The sequence below is a fragment of the Pipistrellus hanaki genome (assembly GCF_964339955.1).
Source record: "Pipistrellus hanaki genome assembly, chromosome: 16".
Lineage (NCBI taxonomy): Eukaryota > Metazoa > Chordata > Mammalia > Chiroptera > Vespertilionidae > Pipistrellus > Pipistrellus hanaki.
In genome coordinates this window covers 46,397,592-46,416,354 of record NC_140518.1, presented here as the reverse complement: position 1 = coordinate 46,416,354, position 18,763 = coordinate 46,397,592, and the positions used below count along the sequence as shown (strand labels likewise).

Below are 18,763 nucleotides of genomic sequence, written 5' to 3'. Positions count from 1 at the left end.
ATATAATAAAGGATAAACAGATTTAATGATAAAGAATTCGGTCAATGGATACCAAAACACAATTCCTTTATAATAAAAGACGGGCAACAAGGCAAACAACACTAACAGCGTTTACTGTATGCCAGGAGCTGATATACTCAATCCTCACAACCCTATGGTGGGTGGTACCATCACCTCCATTTTTCAGATGAAGAAAGGGAGGCTCACGGAGGTGTGAAGTGACTTTGCTCAAGGCCAGTAAAGACTTGACCCTGACATTTGTCTTCCCAAACATCAGACTCAGTGCACACTCAGATTCCTTGAAACCCTTTCTGGCTTACACCTGCTCAGGACCTGCAGCCTGTGAGGGCCGGAAGCCGCAGCCCCCATCTCCCCAGCTCGCCCACCGGCCTGGCCTCACTCTTGGAGCCTGGTCTCTCTCGGTATGCCCCGCCTCAGCCAGGTGCCCCCGCAGACTCCGCTCCGGGCCCGCCCCCTGTGCCGGGCCACGCCCCCTGCGCCGGGCCCCCCACCCCTGCGCCAGCGGCCCCGCCCACAGGCCTCAGCCCCCTGTGCCCAAGCCTCGCCCCCTGCGCCCGGGCCCTGCCCCCTGCGCCCGGGCCCCGCCCCCTGCGCCCGGGCCCCGCCCCCTGCGCCCGGGCCCCGCCCACAGACCTCAGCCAGGTGCCCCCGCAGACTCCACTCCGGCCCCGCCCCCTGTGCCCGGGCCCCGCCCCCTGCGCCCGCGGCCCCGCCCACAGGCCTCGCCGTCGGCGCGGACGCCGTCCCTGCGCGTGCAGTCGCCATTTTGCTCATAGAGACGTCGCTTGGAGACGGTCCTTTCTTCCCTCGGCAGCCGAGGCTGCGGCTAGGCCGGGGCTGGGGTCGGGGCCAGGTAGGCGGCGCGGGCTGCGGGGCGCAGTGCAGGGGCGGACGCTCGGGCGGGCGCCCCGGGAGAGCCCGGCCTCCTCGTCTCTGGCCCGCGGGCCCGGATGCGTCGCGGTCGGGGGCTCCTCTCCGGGCGCCGGTGGGAGTTGAGCCCCAACATGGGACTTGCGGCTCGGCAGCTCGGAAAACCAGGCTGAGCCCCAGCGTTCACCAGCCCCGCCTGACTGAGCGCTGGTGTTGCCTGGATCGGCCACCTCCGCGGAGGTCTCTTCACACCCCGCCCCCATGCGCGCGGCCCGCCAGGCGGCCGGTACCGTATCCCCGTTAGAACCGCCCTCCCAGTCCGGTACATCCCCGAGGAGGGCTGCCTAACGTTTGCGCAGTTTGCTGGCTTTTGTAAGGAATGAGATGCGGAATGGGCATTTGGAGTGTGAGGAACTGTGATTTGTAATGTTTAAAAACTTTAAATGCACATAAAAATGATGCACCCACATTATGAACCCCCCCCTAAATTATACTATTGTCTTCTCCTGCCCTGGATTATACATTGTTACGCAGTTTTGATCAGAGGAGATGCAATTCTGCTCTTACTCTCTTAACATTTCTTTTGCATAGTCCTGGACATTTGTTTGTTTATTGGCTAATCCTCACCTGATATTTTTTTAGAGAGGGGAGGGGAGGAAGGAGGAGGAGAGAGAGAAAATCCCTGATGAGAGGGCCATCATTGGCTGCCTCCTGCACACGCCCTGCTGTGGATCCAGCCTGCCTCCCGGGGCTTGTGCTCATACTGGAATCTGGCCTTTGACTCCTGGTTCATGGGTCCACACAACCTCTGAGCCACACCACGGAGCTCATTCCTAGATATTTAAAAAAAATTGGCCCTAGCTAGTTTTCTCAGTGGCCCTAGCTTGATCCAGGGGTCGATTCTGCCTCCGTTGCAGGCTCCATCCCCATCCCTGTTGGGCACTTGGCAGGGTGGCAACCAATCTATTACTCTCTGCCTCTCCTCCCTTCCACTTTTTCTGAAAATCAGTGGAAAAAATACATCTTCCCGTAAGGATCAAAACAACAACAAAATATTGATTGTACGTTTAGTTTTACTCAATTACCCTGTAATGGAACCTTTCCGTATGTCCAGTGTTCCTTCTCAAAAAGTCTTGCAGTGATCATTTAGAGCATATAGCTTTTTCTTTCTGTCCTTGGCATCCATTCCCAAAAGGGGAAAAACTAAATTAAAATTATGTGTTTTCTTAGGCACTTGAGATAAGTTGTTTTCCAAACAAGGAATATTTACAATAGACATTTTTCAAAAGTCTGGATGTTTGTCTGATTCCACTAACTAATGCACCGTTCAGGGGCGGGAGTAGGCTGTACAGCTGCTGTTACATGTACAACTGTCTGTACTGGCAGTCAGACTGAAGCAGGGATAATGTCTGCTGCTGGGAGGCCGTTCAGCCTCCAGTAAGTTTGTTCCTCTCCCAGCTTCACTTCCCCCATGTTTAAAATGCGTCTGCTTCTGGCGTCTGCTTAATTGAGTTGTAAGAATTCAGGAAATGATGTTAGTCATAAGAAAACGGTTCTGCTGGAGAGAAGAGCGAAGTGCGTGGGATCAAAGACGGAAGATTATTCAACTTAGGTTTTGCAGTTCTAATTTTCTTTCTTTTTTTTTTTTTTTTAAATATATTTTATTGATTTTTTTACAGAGAGGAAGGGAGAGAGAGAACTAGAAATGTCTATGAAAGAGAAACATCGACCAGCTCCCTCCTGCATACCCCCTACTGGGGATGTGCCCACAACCAATGTATATGCCCTTGACCGGAATCAAACCTGGTACCTTTCAGTCCGCAGACCGACGCTCTGCCACTGAGCCAAACCGGTTTTGGCCTAATTTTCTTTAATGCTGATTAAAAAAAGGAAAATTTTATTTGAGATTATGACACTAGTAAAAATAATTCTTTATATTTTATGATGCCTTTTAATTTGAAAACTACTTTTATTTCCATTTGTTAATCATTGCAATTCTCATGTCAGGCTTTATTCAGCAGATATTTGTTATTTAACAACTAGAGGCCCCTGCTCACCTCTGGGCCTTGGGCAGCACCTGAGCCCCAAGCCCCAGTGCCCCCACTTTGCCTGAGTCATCAGGTCCCCGCCTGCCTCCCTCAGTGTCTGGGAGCCTGATGTCAGCCTTCCCCCACACCCTTGCCCCTGCTGCTACTGTCTGCCGGGTGGTCAGCAGGGCAATGGACCCTGCTTGCACCCACCTTGGCCTAGTGTCACCCACTCACCTGCCCCACCATCCCGCCACAGTCCTGCTCTCAGGGCCCATCAGTGCTGGGAGTGCTTCCACTGCCATCTGCTGCCAGTGCCATGTCACCGCTTGCCATGTTCTGTACTGCCCCCTGGTGATCAGCGCACGTCATAGTGAGTGGTCGGAAAAAGGGGCAATTTGCATATTAGGTTTTTATTATATAGAATCATTTGTTGAACCTCTACCATGTGCCAGGTGCTGTTCTAGGGATACATGGCAGAGAATAAAATAGAAAAAAAAAATCTCTGCTGTTCTGGACATTAAATTCTGGTAGGGGAAGCTGTTTTCATCAGGTGTCTATGTCTTGTCGGGAAGGGGAAGGCTGAGACCTATGAGGCCAAATGTAACTAGTAACTGTGGAAGGCAAACCCAGGTCTTCTCATTCCTACTCTAGCCGTGTTTAGACAGAAGGCATTTACACAGTGTATGCTTAGAGGGAAAGCAGCACATTTCAATGTGAGCCTTCCTCATCTGAAATGTGGGTGAGTGGTTTTGAAATTATGTCTGAAGCAAGTAGTTTTTCAGTGTGATTTCATTCATGCGACTTAACAGATTGTCAGATCTCATTCAAGGAGAAATATGATTTGCTTTTTGAAAGATGCTGAGGTTCCCTGAAAAAGGTGTGTTTTCATATGTGTTATAAATCTCACATTCTAAAGTAAATTTAGGAAAATGTAAAAGCAACTCTAGTTTATTGGGGAGGAACATGGGAGTGTTCTTTTTTTTGTGTGTGTATGTGATTCTTTTTAAAAAAATATATATTTTATTGATTTTTTACAGAAAGGAAGGGAGAGAGATAGAGAGTTAGAAACATTGATGAGAGAGAAAAATCGACCAGCTGCCTCCTGCACACCCCCTACCGGGGATGTGCCCACAACCAAGGTACATGCCCTTGCCCGGAATCGAACCTGGGACCTTTCAGTCCGCAGACCGACGTTCTACGACAGAGCCAAACCGGCTTCGGCTGTATGTGATTCTTTTTAAAAAAATTATTTTTCAATAACTGTTGACATAAAATCTTGTGTTACTATAAGGTGTATATCATAGTGATTAAACATTTTATGTACTTTCCAAATGATCACCACAGTAAGTCTGGTTCCCACTTGGCACCATACACAGTTATTCCAGTATCATTGACTATTTTCCTTATGCTATACATTAATATATTTTTATTGATTTCAGAGAGGCAGAGGGAGAGAGATACAAACATCAATGATGAGAGAATCATTGATCGGCTGCCTCCTGCTCGCCCCCCACTGAGGATTGAACCCTCAACCCAGGCATGTGCCCTTGACCAAAATCAAACCTGGGACCCTTCAGTCCACAGGCTGACACTCTATCCACTGAGCCAAACCAACTAGGGCTCCCTGTAACTGTTTTAGTAATCGGCAATTTGTACACCTTAATCCCTTTCACCTTTTTCACACCCCTTCCCCAAACCTCTTCCTCTCTGGTGACCCACAGTTTGTTCTCTACATCTATGAGTTTGTTTTTGTTTATTTTGTTTTTTAGATTCCACATATAAGTGAAGTCATCCAGTGATTGTCTTTCCCTTTAATTTTTAATTTTTGGAGGAACCTCCATACTGCTTTCTCTAGTCTGTACCAATTTACAATCCCACCGGCGGTGCACAAAGGTTCCCTATTCTCAACGTTCTTGCCAACACTTGTTGTTTATTGATTTGTTCTTTTTAATTTACTTTTTTTATTGTTTAAAGTTTTACATAAGTCTCCTCCCTCCGCCTCTCCACCCCGTTGTCCTTTCCCTGGCCACATCCACCCTTGAGCACATGCCCTCACCCCCCTTCTCTCTGTGCCCATTGGTTATGCTCATACACATGCATACAAGTCCTTTGGTTGATCTCTCACACCTCCACCTCCTCCCTTCCTTCTGGGGTTGGATGGTCTGTTTGATGCTTCTGTGTCTTTGGATCTATTTTTGTTCATCAGTTTATGTTGTTCATTATATTCCACAAATGAGTGAGCTCATGTGATATTTATCTTTCTCCAACTGGCTTATTTCGCTTAGCATAATGCTCTCTAGATCCATCCATGCTGTTGCAAATGGTAAGAGTTTCTTCTTTTTTTACAGCAGTGTAGTATTTCATTGTGTAGATGTACCAGTTTTTTAATACACTCATCTGCTGATGGGCACTTAGACTGTTTCCAAATCTTAGCTATGGTGAATTGTGCTGCTATGAATATAGGGGTGCACATATCCTTTTTTGGGATATATTCCTAGAAGTGGGATCACTGGGTCAAATGGGAGTTCCATTTTTAATTTTTTGAGAAAATTCCATACAGTTTTCCACAGCGGCTGCACCAGTCTGCATTCCCACCAGCAGTTCCTTTTCCTCACATCCTCGCCAGCACTTGTTTGTTGGATTGTTGATGATAGCCATTCTGACAGGTGTGAGATGGTACCACATTGTTGTTTTGATTTGCATCTCTCAGATAATTAGTGACTTTGAGTATGTTTTCATATGTCTCTTGGCCTTTCATATGTTCTCTTGAAAATTGTGTATTTAGGTCCTTTGCCCATTTAAAAATATATATATATTTTATTGATCTTTTACAGAGAGGAGGAGAGAGGGATAGAGAGCTAGAAACATCGATGAGAGAGAAACATCGACCAGCTGCCTCTTGCACACCCCCTACTGGGGATGCGCCCACAACCAATTTACATGCCTTTGACCAGAATCGAACCTGGGACCTTTCAGTCCGCAGACAGACGTTCTACCACTGAGCCAAACCGGTTTCGGCTCCTTTGGCCATTTGCTGATTGGATTGTTTATCTTCCTTTTGTTTAGTTGTATGAGTTCCCTATAAATGTTGAGATTAAACTCTTATTGGAGATAACATTGGCAAATATGTTCTCCCATACAGTGGGCTTTCTTGTTGTTTTGTTGGTTTCTTTTGCTGTGCAGAAGCTTTTTATTTTGATATAGTCTCATTCGTTTATTTTCTCCTTCGTTTCCATTGTCCTAGGAGCTATATTGATAAAGACAATTGCTATGATATATGTCTGATATTTTGCTGCCTTTGCATTCTCCTAAGATTTTTATGGTTTCCTGTCTTTTGTTTAAGTCCTTTCTCCATTTAAAAAAAATATATATTTTATTGATTTCTTTACAGAGAGGAAGGGAGAGGGATAAGAGAGTTAGAAACATCGATCAGCTGCCTCTTACATATCCCCTACTGGGGATGTGTCCGCAACCAAGGCACATGCCCTTGACCGGAATCGAACCCGGGACCTTTCAGTTCTCAGGCTGACGCTCTATCCACTGAGCCAAACGGATTTCGGCCCTTTCTCCATTTTGAGTTTATTTCTGCGTATGGTGTAAGTTGGTGGTCTAGTTTCATTTTTTTGCATGTATCTGTCCAATTTTCCCAGTACCATTTATTGAAGAGACTGTCTTGACTTCATTGTATGCTCTTGCCTCCTTTGTCAAATATTAATTGAGCATAATGGGTTAGGTCAATTTCTGGGTTCTCTGTTCTGTTCCATTGGCTTATATGTCTCTTCTTGTGCTAGTAACAGAGTTTTGAGAACAGTTGCTTTGTAATATAGTTTGATATCTGGTATTGTGATCCCTCCAACATTGTTCTTCTTTCTCAGGATTGCTGTGTCTATTTGGACTCTTTTTGTTTGTTGGTAAATGGGATTTTTTTTTTTTTTTTTTTTTTTTTTTTTGGTTTCTCTTTCTGTGAGTTCATTATTAGTGTATAAAAAACATAGATATCTGGGTGTTAATTCTGTAACTGCAACCTCAGAGACACAGTCAGAGTGAAGAAGGGCATTTAAACCATAACAGATAAAGAAATATTTTGGAGAAGAGAATACCCAGAGAAGAGAGCCATCCAGAGATATGGTATGGACTGTCCTATGGCAAAGAAACTTGATGCTTCCTGTAAAATTTCAAGGACAAGCACCAGTCGGGGAGGCTGCAGAGAGGGGAATCTTGGTGTGTGGTAGGGAAGAATTGGGAACGGATGGGCTGCTCAGGATGTGGACATCGGTTCTAGGGGCTCTTAGGCACCTGTGTGTGGATCTTTGGCATCTGTGTGTGTAATTGGCCTGAGCTACCTCTAAGATCTCTTCCTACCCTTCAGATTCGTTTGTTCTAAGTGTTCCAAGTCCTCTTTAAAATGCAGTTATGCTTTAATTAAGAAACTTCCTATTTGCAGGTTGGGGGGGCGGGGGGGATGTAAAAAGATGGCCACCTCATGCCTATTACTGTACTTGTTTTGCAGGTAACCAAAATGCTGTAAGTTGATCATAGGTAGCTCCCATTTACCAGGCATATCATATGTGCGGGCACTGTGTAAGTGCTGCACAGGACTTAGTTTTACAGTTATCCAGAAAGGTCCGTATTCACAGTTGTATGGATGAAGGCACCAAGGCTAAGAAAGGCTAAGTGACTTATGCAAAGCTCAGGGAGTTAAGGGGAAGTAGATGCAAACATACATTTGACCCCAAAGCCTGTATTTACACTTACGGGAGAATGAGTTTTGTTTTTTGTTTCCTTTTCCAGACCTGTACCCTGTTTCTAATCGCAGACCAGACATACGTTGGTTGAGAGGTGGGGTTAGAACATACCCAAGATCTCTTCCAACTCTTGACTGTTGGTCATTGAATATTTCTTTATAACAGCTACTCTGCCCTACACTATGCCATAAAGCAAGGGTAAGCAAACTTTTTCTGTAGAGGGCCAGATAATAAATATTTTGGCCTATATTCAATGCTACTATTGTATCCATAGACAATTTGTAAACAACAAGTGTTGCTGTATTCTGTTACAGTATTTTTACAGAAATAATTTTTGGAGGGACCTGATTTGGCCTGTGGTTTGCTGATTTTGCTTCATAGCTATTTTCTTCCCTTTTTTTGTTAAAGAATATATCTTTACTAGAGGCCTGGTGCACTAAATTCGTGCAGGAGGGGGGCGGTATGTGTCCCTCAGCCCAGCTGCACCCTCTCCAACCTGGGACCCCTTGAGAGATGTCTGACTGCCCATTTAGGTCCAGTCCCACTGGGCCTCTCACAATCCAGGACTGCTGACTCCCAACTGCTCACCTGCCTGCCTGCCTGCCTGATTGCCCCTAACTGCTTATGCCTGCCTGCCTGATCACCCTCTAACCACTCCCCTGCCACCCTGATTGATGCCTAACTGCTCTCCTGCTGGCCTGGTCACACCTAAATGTCCTTCCCTGCAGGCCTGGCTGCCCCCTAACTGCTCTCCCCTGCCTGCCATCCTGTGGCAGCTATCTTGTGTCTACATGGGGCGGCCATCTTTGACCACATGAGGGTGGCCATCTTGTGATGGTCAATTTGCATATTGCCTCTTTATTATACAGGATTGGTTTTAAAGAGGAAGGGAGAGGAAGAGAGAAACATCAGTGATGAGAGAGAATCTTTAATTGGCCAACACTCCCTACTTGGAACTCAATTTGCCCTACCAGGAATCAGATTGTGACTACCTGGTTCATAGTTCAAGCCATGCCTGCCTGGTTGAATGACAAACTTCTTACTGGCCTTGCCCTTGGGCATGCATCAGGTGCAGTTGGTGCAATGAGTAGGCTGCACGTGGCTATGGCCTTTTTGGGCATAACCATTGTTCCTTCTTTTCTTGGTCATCTTATAAGCAAGAACCCGAGAGCCCAAACCTGTTTTCCATGGCAGACACTGATGGCCCACCTCGGTCTCTGTAGGCCTTTGGTCTGTTGTGCATGTGTTTCTTCTTGTAATCTGTAGGCTTTGGGTGAATTCATTGCAATATTTCCCATTGTGGAGTCCCTTAAGAGGCAGTGTGTATGGAAATGCACTCTCCTAGCTTTGGTGGGGGACCATAATTTGCAGTAGCCATTACTCTGCAGTTCCCATCTTGCAGTTCTGCGAAGGCATGCCCATGGGACAAGGAGGCTGGTTCAGGATGGTCACCTGCTAAGTTTGGCATATCTGCACCATAGAATATTAGCAGCAGTTAACAGACTATTTTCTAACTTGGATTGCCAAATTATAGGTAGCTTTGTACCATACCTTTTTATGTTAGAAATGTGTTTTTATAGATATATTTTTTGGGGGTCACGTTTGCGAATGTGTGAAAAAGGCCTGATGATGTCCATACCACACTAATAACTGGGGAGATGGGTGGGAAGGAACCTGGGATTGGGGCAGGTGACTAATCTTCACTGTCATATTTGTTTTTATTTATATTTTTAATCCTCATCGGAGGATATTTTTTCCATTGATTTCTAAAGAGAGTGGAGGAAAGGGGGGGGGGGGGAGAGGGAAACTTCTACATCAGAGAGTCACATCGATTGGTGGCCTCCCATACCACCCCTACCAGGGTTGGGCTGCCGAGGTACATGCCCTTGACCAGAATCAAACCCTCCACTCTTTGGTCCACAGGCCAATGCTCTAACCACTGAGCAAACAGGCTAGGGCTATTCCTGTGTGTGTGTGTGTGTGTGTGTGTGTGTGTGTGTGTGTGTGTTTTAACAAGGAGAATGTGTTTGTATATTCCTTATGTAATTAAAGTTTAAGCATAAGATCTGTGCTGCTTCAGCCCTTTCATAATCTCCACCAGCCTTCCCAGAGCCACCCCAAGTAAACCACTGCAAACTGCAGTGGGCATGCTGAGAAGGTGCCCCCACTCCCTATGGCCTTCTAGAGGGTTGCTGTTGCATGCACTCAGCCCAGAGAGTGAGGGTAGAAGGGAACTCTAATGGCAGTGGGTTAGAACCTCAGCTCCATGACTGTTTGGGCATGTTGCCTGTTATTTGCAAGGTCACTTCCTTCTCTGCAAAGTTGTTTATATGGTCAACCTTGTGCTCTGCTTCAGGAAAATGCAGGTAACAGGGTCAGTTTTACACCTGATGTAGGCATCTGAGAGCAGCTGCAAGGCCAGGGGGAGGTTTTAGGGTAAGCAGATAATACAGGAGAAGCTGGGCATAGATGGGTCACTTATTTATTGTTTAAGGATCAATCAGTCCATGTCCTTGCTAATGGCTCTGCCATTTTTCTATGTGTTAATCCAGGAGGAATTTTGTTGTCAGAGAATAAAAGGAGGTTGTCCATAATTGACTTTAAGCAGCAAACAGTAAAACACTGAGCTCTTCAGCTCCGCCTTTCTTGTAAGTTTATCCTTTATTCCCAGTGGTCTTGAAAACTAATTCAACCATGTGATAACATATTTCCATAAATCTAGAACCCTAAAGTCTAAATAGACTTTTTGTTTGCCCATAAGTATTTAACATAAAAGACTCCTTTATGATGAAAACTAATTTTCTTCAGCTGAAGTCATTTTGCTATTAAGAAAATCCATTCAGGTGTGTTTAATATCATATGGCAGTTCTTGATATATTTTATATTCTTCTAGGTTCTAAGAATTGGAAAACCAAGAAGGTTTTGATGTTTTGTGTGGCGCCAGCTGAATTAGAAACCAAGATGAACATAACCAAAGGAGGCCTGGTGCTGTTTTCAGCAAATTCTAATTCTTCATGTATGGAGCTTTCAAAGAAAATTGCTGAGTGAGTTATAATCATATCATTAAAATTTGTATTATGTGTTTTCACTCGATAATCAGATTAGCACTGATTGTTAAACTTGAAAGCAGGTAATCTGCATGTCACCTGTATATATTAGGGCATTTTGTAAACTATCATTCATTCAGCAGACATTGATGAGTGTCTTGTAGGCGCCGGGGATAGTTAGGGCTTATTATGTATAGGATATTTGAGTGTAAAGAACAGTGAAGTGGATACTGTACAGAAATAGTTTATAGATTGTAGTTCAACATAATTTTAGTTATTTTAGGTATTGGTTTAGATAATGGGGATTAACAATGAACAGCCAGTCAAAATTCTTACATTTTGTAGGGGTCTAGACAAGAAGCAAGTCAGCAAAACAAATACAGTAATTTTAGGTGGTGATAAATGCTATGAAAAAACTAAACACAAAAACCAACTTCAGTGAAAGGAGTGATGGGACAGGCTGTTCTGCTTTTGCTTGGGTGCTCAGGTGCCTTTTAAACAGGGGATGATGTGTGAATTGAGAACCTGAGTGAGTCAGTGGGTGAAGGTCTGGGGCAGAGCCCAGCAGGCAGAGGAGCAGCAGTTCAGAGCCCCGGGGTGAGCAGCAGGAGTTGGTGTATCTCAGGAGTTAGGGGAGTGTAGAGAGCACGAGGAAATGGTCAGTGGGGCAGGCAGGGGAGGACGACCTGGGGAGGAGGGTGAGGGGTTAGGTAATAGCGTGACCTTATAGTTTAATACTAACTTCAAATTTTATGAGGAGAATACCTCTATTTTATTTTTATTAATTTATGAATCATCTTTAGATAGTAAAGATGCTGAGTCTATTCTATTACCTGTTCAGCTTTTCCTCCCTTTCTCTTCTCTAGGCGGCTGGGGGTGGAAATGGGCAAAGTGCAGGTTTACCAGGAACCTAACCGAGGTGAGCTATCTTTGACATGTGTAACATTGATCTTTTTACAGAAAATGACATACTGCCTCGTCCTTCATCCTCTACTAGTGTAAAAGTCGACTGAGTGTCAGTTAGTTCCATGAGCAGGAAGTCTGTAGGCAAGGTGGGCGAGAGTGGTGTTTTAGCTCCTACGAACACCAACTAGATGGAGAACCCTGGAGCAGGCCACTTCTTAGACCTCACTCCATGAGAACTGCATACATGTGGGAACTGACGGGCCCAGTGAATGGATACTGTATTTTATTTGTCGGTTGAATTTATGTCACATTAGGCAGGGTGAGTAAATCCTGTGTGCCCACATACTAATTGGTTGTTATTCTTTTCTTTTTTAAAAATATTTTATGATTTGTTTTATAGAGGAAGGGAGAGGGATAGAGTGTTAGAAACATCGATGTGAGAAAAACATCAATCAGTTGCCTCTTGCACACCTCCTACTGGAGATGTGCCCGCAACCAAGGTACATGCCCTTGACCTGGGAGGTTTTAGTCCACGGGCCGACGCTCTATCCACTGAGTCAAACCGGTTTCGGCTGGTTGTTAATTCTTTACCTCCATGTAAGCTGTCATGAAATTTTTTTTTTTTTTTTTTAAATATATTTTATTGATTTTCCACAGAGAGGAAGGGAGAGGTATAGAGAGCTAGAAATGTCGATCAGAGAGAAACGTCGACCAGCTGCCTCCCGCACAACCCTTACTGGGGATGTGCCCTCAACCAATGTACATGCCCTTGACCGGAATCGAACCTGGGACCTTTCAGTCCGCAGACCGACGCTCTATCCACTGAGCCAAACTGGTTTGGCTGTCATGAAATCTTGTTAAATATTTTTTGCTGCCCTGGCCATTGTGGCTCAGTGTTTAGAGCATTGGCCCGCACACCAATTTGTCAAGGATTCAATTCCCTGGTCAAGGGCATGTACCTGTGTTGCAGGTTCAGTCCCCACCCTGGTGAGGATGCGGGCAGGAGGCAACCAATCAATTTGTTTCTCATATTGATGTTTGTCTCTCTGCCCCGCGCCCCCTCCCTTTCCTTCCACTTGCTCTAAAAATCAGTGGGAAAATATCCTTGGGTGAGGATTAATAACAACAACAAAAAGAAATGCTTTTTCCTGATTGATTTATGCCATTGCATACACATCTCAAGTTGTAAAAAGCATCTGTTTTCTATATTCTAGCAGGGGCTACGGGCAGTTGCATGGACTTGAGATTCAGATAGCTTATCCTTGGCAAGTTATATAACCTTTCTAAATTGCAAGTGATTTGTAGTGTTTTAGGACTAAATGGGATAATTGTGTGCCTAATAGCTCTTTGTGTATAGCAGGTACTCAGTAAATATTAGTTCCCTCTCCTTTTCCACTGTAGTATTTTGTCAATACTACATATTATGGAACTTAAAACAGACTTTGATGAAAAGGCATACATTTTCTCTTCCCCATTTATTTCTCCATTACTGCCTCCTCTTTCTGCTCTCCCAAGTTACCTCATGTGGCTTCAGTAGGTAAAAAGTGCAATTGAAAATATGTAGGGAAAAATTGGAGAAGGTAATACTGCTAAAGGGAAGAATGTCCTTTGTCTAGTCTGGAAGGGAGGGTCCAGGAGAGAGCTAGTGGTGGAAGACTCAGGAGGAGGTTGGCCACCCTCCAGGTTCACGAAAGAGGGGAGAGAGAATACTTAGTGTCTATTGGGAAGGAAGGTGGGAATAGCATTTATGGACTCATTCCTATTGCTCAGTTTTGAAGAACTGAGTTTAGGGATGATGTTGGGTAGGAGGGCTCACAAGTATCAGGGGCAATATTTGGTTCCAGGTTTCTCTGACTCTAAAGATCATTTTTTCCCCTATGGTACCACGTTCCCTTTTTAAATGTATTCTGTTTTCCCCCAACATTTTAAATGAAAATGTTCAAATCTATAAAAAAGTTGAAAGAATAGATTCTACCTCCTAGGTTCACAGTTCTCGGTTTGGTATGTGAATATGAATGTGTAGCGTAGGTTGCAGACATCAAGACCCTAACCTCTGAACTTCGGCATGCATCTCCGAAGAGCAAGGACTTTATATCTCTAAAGTCTAGTCTATTTTCAAGGTTTCCTACTTGACCTAAAGAGCTTTTATAGCTCTGTTTTGTTTTGTTTTTCAAACTAGGATTCATGGTTTGAGCATTGTGTTTTTAATATCTCTTTAGTTTCTTCTAGTCTACATAAATTCCATACCTTTTCTTTTTTCTTCCCATGACAATGACTTTTTGAAGAGGCTGTTTTGTCCCGTTCTGGGTTTGTCTAATTGTTTCCTTCTGGCTGATCACAAATTTTTTGAAAGTAGAGTATTGGACCTTATTTATTGTTATTATTATAACATTTTGTTCCTAATAAGTTCTTCCTTGTTGTGGCTAAGAGAATGAGTGTATTATCCTATGTAATAAAAGGCTAATATGCAGATCGACCTAACAGCGGAACCATCAGTCACCATGACACGCACTGACCACCAGGTGATAGACACTCAATGTAGGAGCTGCCCCCTGGTGGTCAGTGCACTGCCACAGGGGGAGCACTGCTCAGCCAGAAGCTGGGCTCATGGCTGGCGAGTGCAGAGGTGGTGGCGGGAGCCTCTCCCACCTCATGGCAGCCTTAAGGATGTCCCGACTGACTGTTTAGGCCTGCTCCTAAGCCATCAGTAGGACATTCCCCAAGGGTTCCTCCACTGCGAGAGGGCACAGGCTGGGCTGAGGACCCTTCTCCTCCTTCCCCCCCCAGTATATGAATTTCGTGCACTGAGCCTCTAGTTTCCTATAAAGATACTGTGCTCAGAGTGATACAGCACTTTCGACTTATATACAAGAAGTGAGAGGATACGTTTACTGGTTTCAAGTCAGAAATGTAATTATGTTTAAAAAGTGTAGCTAATGACAGTATGCTTATTATGGTTTGTAGCATTTAAAACTAATCTCTTTTATAATAGTTTCAGTTTCCATATTTTGTAACATTGGACAATATTGACATTTTTTGTGTATTTTCAAAAACATAAATTATATACCTTCTTCACCCCTCCCCTCTTTTTTTCCTTTTCTTTCCAGAAACAAGAGTACAAATTCAAGAGTCCGTGAGGGGAAAAGATGTTTTTATCATTCAGACTGTTTCCAAGTAAGTACTAACCCAACAGAAGCAGTGTTTCTTTCTGGGTTTCTGTTTGGGTGTGAATGTTCATAATAAGAGTCAGGTAGACAAGAAAAATTAAGATAATTTTAAAATTAGTATTTTACTCTGCTGTTTTTCTGTCTTAACTGCTGCCTTTATGTGTAACCAAGTACAGTAGTCCCACAGTTATCCATGGGGTACATTCCAGAACCCCCAGTGGATGCCTAAAACTAAGTCCTATACTAGTATATACTCTGTTTTTTCTATGTGTATTTCTATGCATATATACATATCTTTGATAGAGTTTAGTTTATAAATTAGGTACAGTAAGATATTACAATACTAATAAAACAGAGCAATTACAATCATACTATAATAAAAGTTACGGTAATGTGATACATGTCTCTGTCTCTGGTAACTGATTTGATAACCAAGATAGCTTACTGAGTGACTAACGGGCAGATGTCATATGTAGTATATGGGATAATTAATGTCTCAGGTGGGATGGAGCAGGACAGCTACGCAAAATGGCACACCATTTAAAACTCATCAATTGTTTATTCCTGGAATTTTCCATTTAGTATTTTCCTACCATAGTTGACCGAGGATAACAAACCACAGAAAGAGATACTGAGGAGGGGGCGGTGGGGCTGCTGCATTGGAGTAGATCAGGGGTGGGGATGTCCAGCCGTCGGGCCATGTAAGGCCATAAAATCATTTGGTTTGGCCCTGCCAAGGCAACTGCAGGTGGGACTCAAAATTCAATAAATTTAGGAGCTTTGTTCATAGCAGCATACATTTATATTAAGCAAATGATGTTATAAATATCCAAATGGGAGAAACCAAGATGGCAGCATAGGTAAATACCTGAACTTGCTGCCTCACACAACCACTTCAAAACTACAACTAAAAGACAAAACAACATCATCCAGAACCACAGGAAGGCTGGCTGAGTGGGAATTCTACAACTAAAAGGGAAGAGAAAAGCACAGTGAGACTCAGAGGAGCTGCAGAAGTAAAGTGCAGAGGTACGGAGACACGTGCGCGAGGAAAAGGCTGGCAACTGAGGACGCAGTTGTCTTTTTCAATCAGGAGGGAGATACAAGCTCCTGACTACTCTGAACTCCAGTTCTGGGTGAGACTCTGGGGACCCAAACTGATACATGGGGAAACAACTTTCTGACATTGGGCCAGAACAAAAGGGCAGCTTTTTCTCAGAGGTTACCTCAGGACATTGAGACCTGGGGGCCTCTTAGGCCATTGCTGTTTGCTCTGCCCAGTTGATTCCTGAGACCTTGCTCCACCCAATTTACAACCCCATCCCAGCTGTACACAGAGGCTTTTGCATATGAATAGCCTGGCCCTTTGCAATCTAAAATTACCTAACAAACTGCAGCTGCTGGTCCGGTGAGACCCAGAACATCCAAAAGAAGGCCAAAGGCCCCACAGCAGCTTGTATTGCTTCATAGCTGGGCCTCATCTGGGCACCTTCAAACTCCATACAAAGAAGAGAAATCTATAGATCTCTCTGTAGCTCCTGCTGGGTGGCCTCAGGTAGCGCTAAATTTGCACCTCCTTGGATATCGAATAGCCATTGTACACAGTAGTCAGAGTGGGGTCATCCAAATTACAACTCCTCAGATCCATAGGGGACACACTTAGGGGGCAGACCCAGTAGCACCAAATCCCCACTGAAGTAAGTCCTATCCCATAAGGGTGTCTCCAGCACAGAAGTTCTCCTATCATAGACACACTGATCCTCACAGCCAATTTGCCTGGAGGTCAATTCCTTCCAGTGATGCCAACAACAATCAAGGCTTTACTACAACAAGACTGTGCACACAGCCCTAACTGGTTTGGCTCAGAGGACTAGGGTTCCCTGGTTCGATTCTGGTCAAGGACATGTACCTTGCTGGTGGGCACATTGCCGGTGGGCATGTGCAGGAGGCAGCTGATCTATGTTTCTCTCTCAACGATGTTTCTAGCTCTCTATCCCTCTCCCTTTCTCTCTATAGTAAATCAATAAAATATATTTTAAAAAGACTGCACACAGCCTACAAAGGGGTGCACTAAGAGTGTTCACCTCAGGTAATTGGGGAGGCTGAGCCACTGGGCCCTAAAGAACACCTAGCACACAAAGCCACTTTATCAACACAGGGAAGCAGCCAAAAATGCAGAGACAAAGAAACAGGTCACAAATGTCAGAAATGGAGGAAAGCAAACTACTGGATATAGAGTTCAAAACCCCAGTTACAAGGTTATTCAAGAATCTTCTAGAAACCTCTGAGAAATTTAGTGAGAACCTCGAGGATATGAAAAAGGACCAACTAGAAATTAAGCATACACTGACTGAAATAAAAAATAATGTACAGAGACCTAACAGCAGACTACAGGATCCCAAAAATCAAGTCAAAGATAGGAAATACGAAGAAGCAAAAAAAGCCACTGGAAAAGCAAAAAGAATCCAAAAATGTGAAGATAGTGTAAGGAGCCTCTGGGACAACTTCAAGCGTACCAACATCCGAATTATGGGGGTGCCAGAAGAAGAGAGAGAGCAAGATACTGAAAACCTATTTGAAGAAATATCAAAAACTTCCCCCACCTGGTGAAAGAAATAGACTTACAAGTCCAGGAATCACACAGAACCCCAAACAAAAGGAATCCAAAGAGGACCACGCCAAGACACATCGTAATTAAAATGCCAAGAGCAAAAGACAAAGAGAGCATATTAAAAGCAGCAAGAGAAAAACAGTTAATTACCTATAAGGGAGCACACATCCGATTGTCAGCTGATTTCTTAACAGAAACTATGCAGTCCAGAAGGGAGTGGCAAGAAATATTCAAAGTGATGAACAGCAAGTACGTACAACCAAGATTATTCTACCCAGCAAAGCTATCATTGAGTGTTGAAGGTCAGATAAAGAGCTTCACAGATAAGTAAAAGCTAAAGGAGTTCACCACCACCAAACCAGTATTATATGAAATGCTGAAAGGTATTCTTTAAGAAGAGGAAGAAGAAGAAAAAGATAAAGATAAAAATTATTAACAACAAATACGTATCTATCAACAAGTGAAGCCAAAAATCAAGTGAATTAAAAATCTGAGGAACAGAATAAACAGATGAATATAATAGAATCAGTGGTATAGAAAGGGAGTGGACTGACAGTTCTCTTGGGGAAAGTGAGGGATGCAGGAAGAGACTGGACAAAAATTGTACACCTATGGATGAGGACAGTGCGGGGGAGGTAAGAGCAGAGGGTGGGGTGGAAATTGGGTGGAGGGGAGCTGTGGGGAGAAAAAGGAAAAACTATAAAAAAACTATTGTAATAATCTGAACAATAAAGATTTATTAAATTTAAAAAATAAAAATATATATAAAGGGAAAAAAATAGAATTCAGAACTTCAGAAGGGTGACTTTTATAATCTCAAATTCAAGTTCTCTTCATTTTCTTTTACTCATTTTTAACATTTATTCTCTTCCTGCCTTTTATCAGTTTCTTGGCCCTCTAGCCAAAACCATCTCCTTCATTTTCTGTCTCATTTTGCATTGTTCCCAACTGTGCTGTCGGCTAGTGTTAATTCAGCTCTTCCTACTCTTGCACAGGTTGCAAAGAGCTGGACATCAGGGTCTTGATAAAATCATGTGAGAGAGTTAACATTGAGATTTGGTATTGTCAGATTCAGCTTATCCTTTAATTTAGTACAAACTAGAACATTTTTAAGTTAAGAAAATTCTGGGTGTTAACCTTTCAAACAAGTTCATTAAAGTTAGTCATGGAAGGCTTTGTACCAGCTCATAGAAAAACGATGCTCCTGGGAGCATAATTTGGGAACCTCGTTGTACCTTTCCACTCACTCTTGGTTTCTCTACTCTTTCCCTTTCACGTAGAACACTCTTGTAAAAGTCCACTTTAACTGCAGATGTCAGGCTTGTTGTTAGATATTAGCAGAGAATATGTTTCTACTCATTACTTA

The 18,763-nt window shown here is 43.8% G+C and overlaps 1 protein-coding gene across 5 annotated transcripts in view; it reads left to right on the top strand.

Annotated features, from left to right (window-relative positions):
- The first annotated feature begins 733 nt into the window (after positions 1 to 733).
- The window catches only part of PRPSAP2 (phosphoribosyl pyrophosphate synthetase associated protein 2), a 61,659-nt gene continuing 43,629 nt past the window's right edge, over positions 734 to 18,763 (top strand). Inside the window, exons 1-6 of one of the 5 annotated variants that reach the window (XM_084861573.1) lie at positions 756 to 874; positions 7,713 to 7,864; positions 10,219 to 10,314; positions 10,560 to 10,710; positions 11,580 to 11,632; positions 14,727 to 14,793. In XM_084861573.1, coding sequence (XP_084717699.1) covers positions 10,592 to 10,710; positions 11,580 to 11,632; positions 14,727 to 14,793 — 239 coding nt within the window. In that variant the 5' untranslated portion in view covers positions 756 to 874; positions 7,713 to 7,864; positions 10,219 to 10,314; positions 10,560 to 10,591. Of the gene's footprint in view, positions 875 to 7,712; positions 7,865 to 10,218; positions 10,315 to 10,559; positions 10,711 to 11,579; positions 11,633 to 14,726; positions 14,794 to 18,763 lie in introns of all 5 variants that reach the window. The other 4 variants (XM_084861575.1, XM_084861574.1, XM_084861576.1 and 1 more) reach the window with 4 other exon arrangements.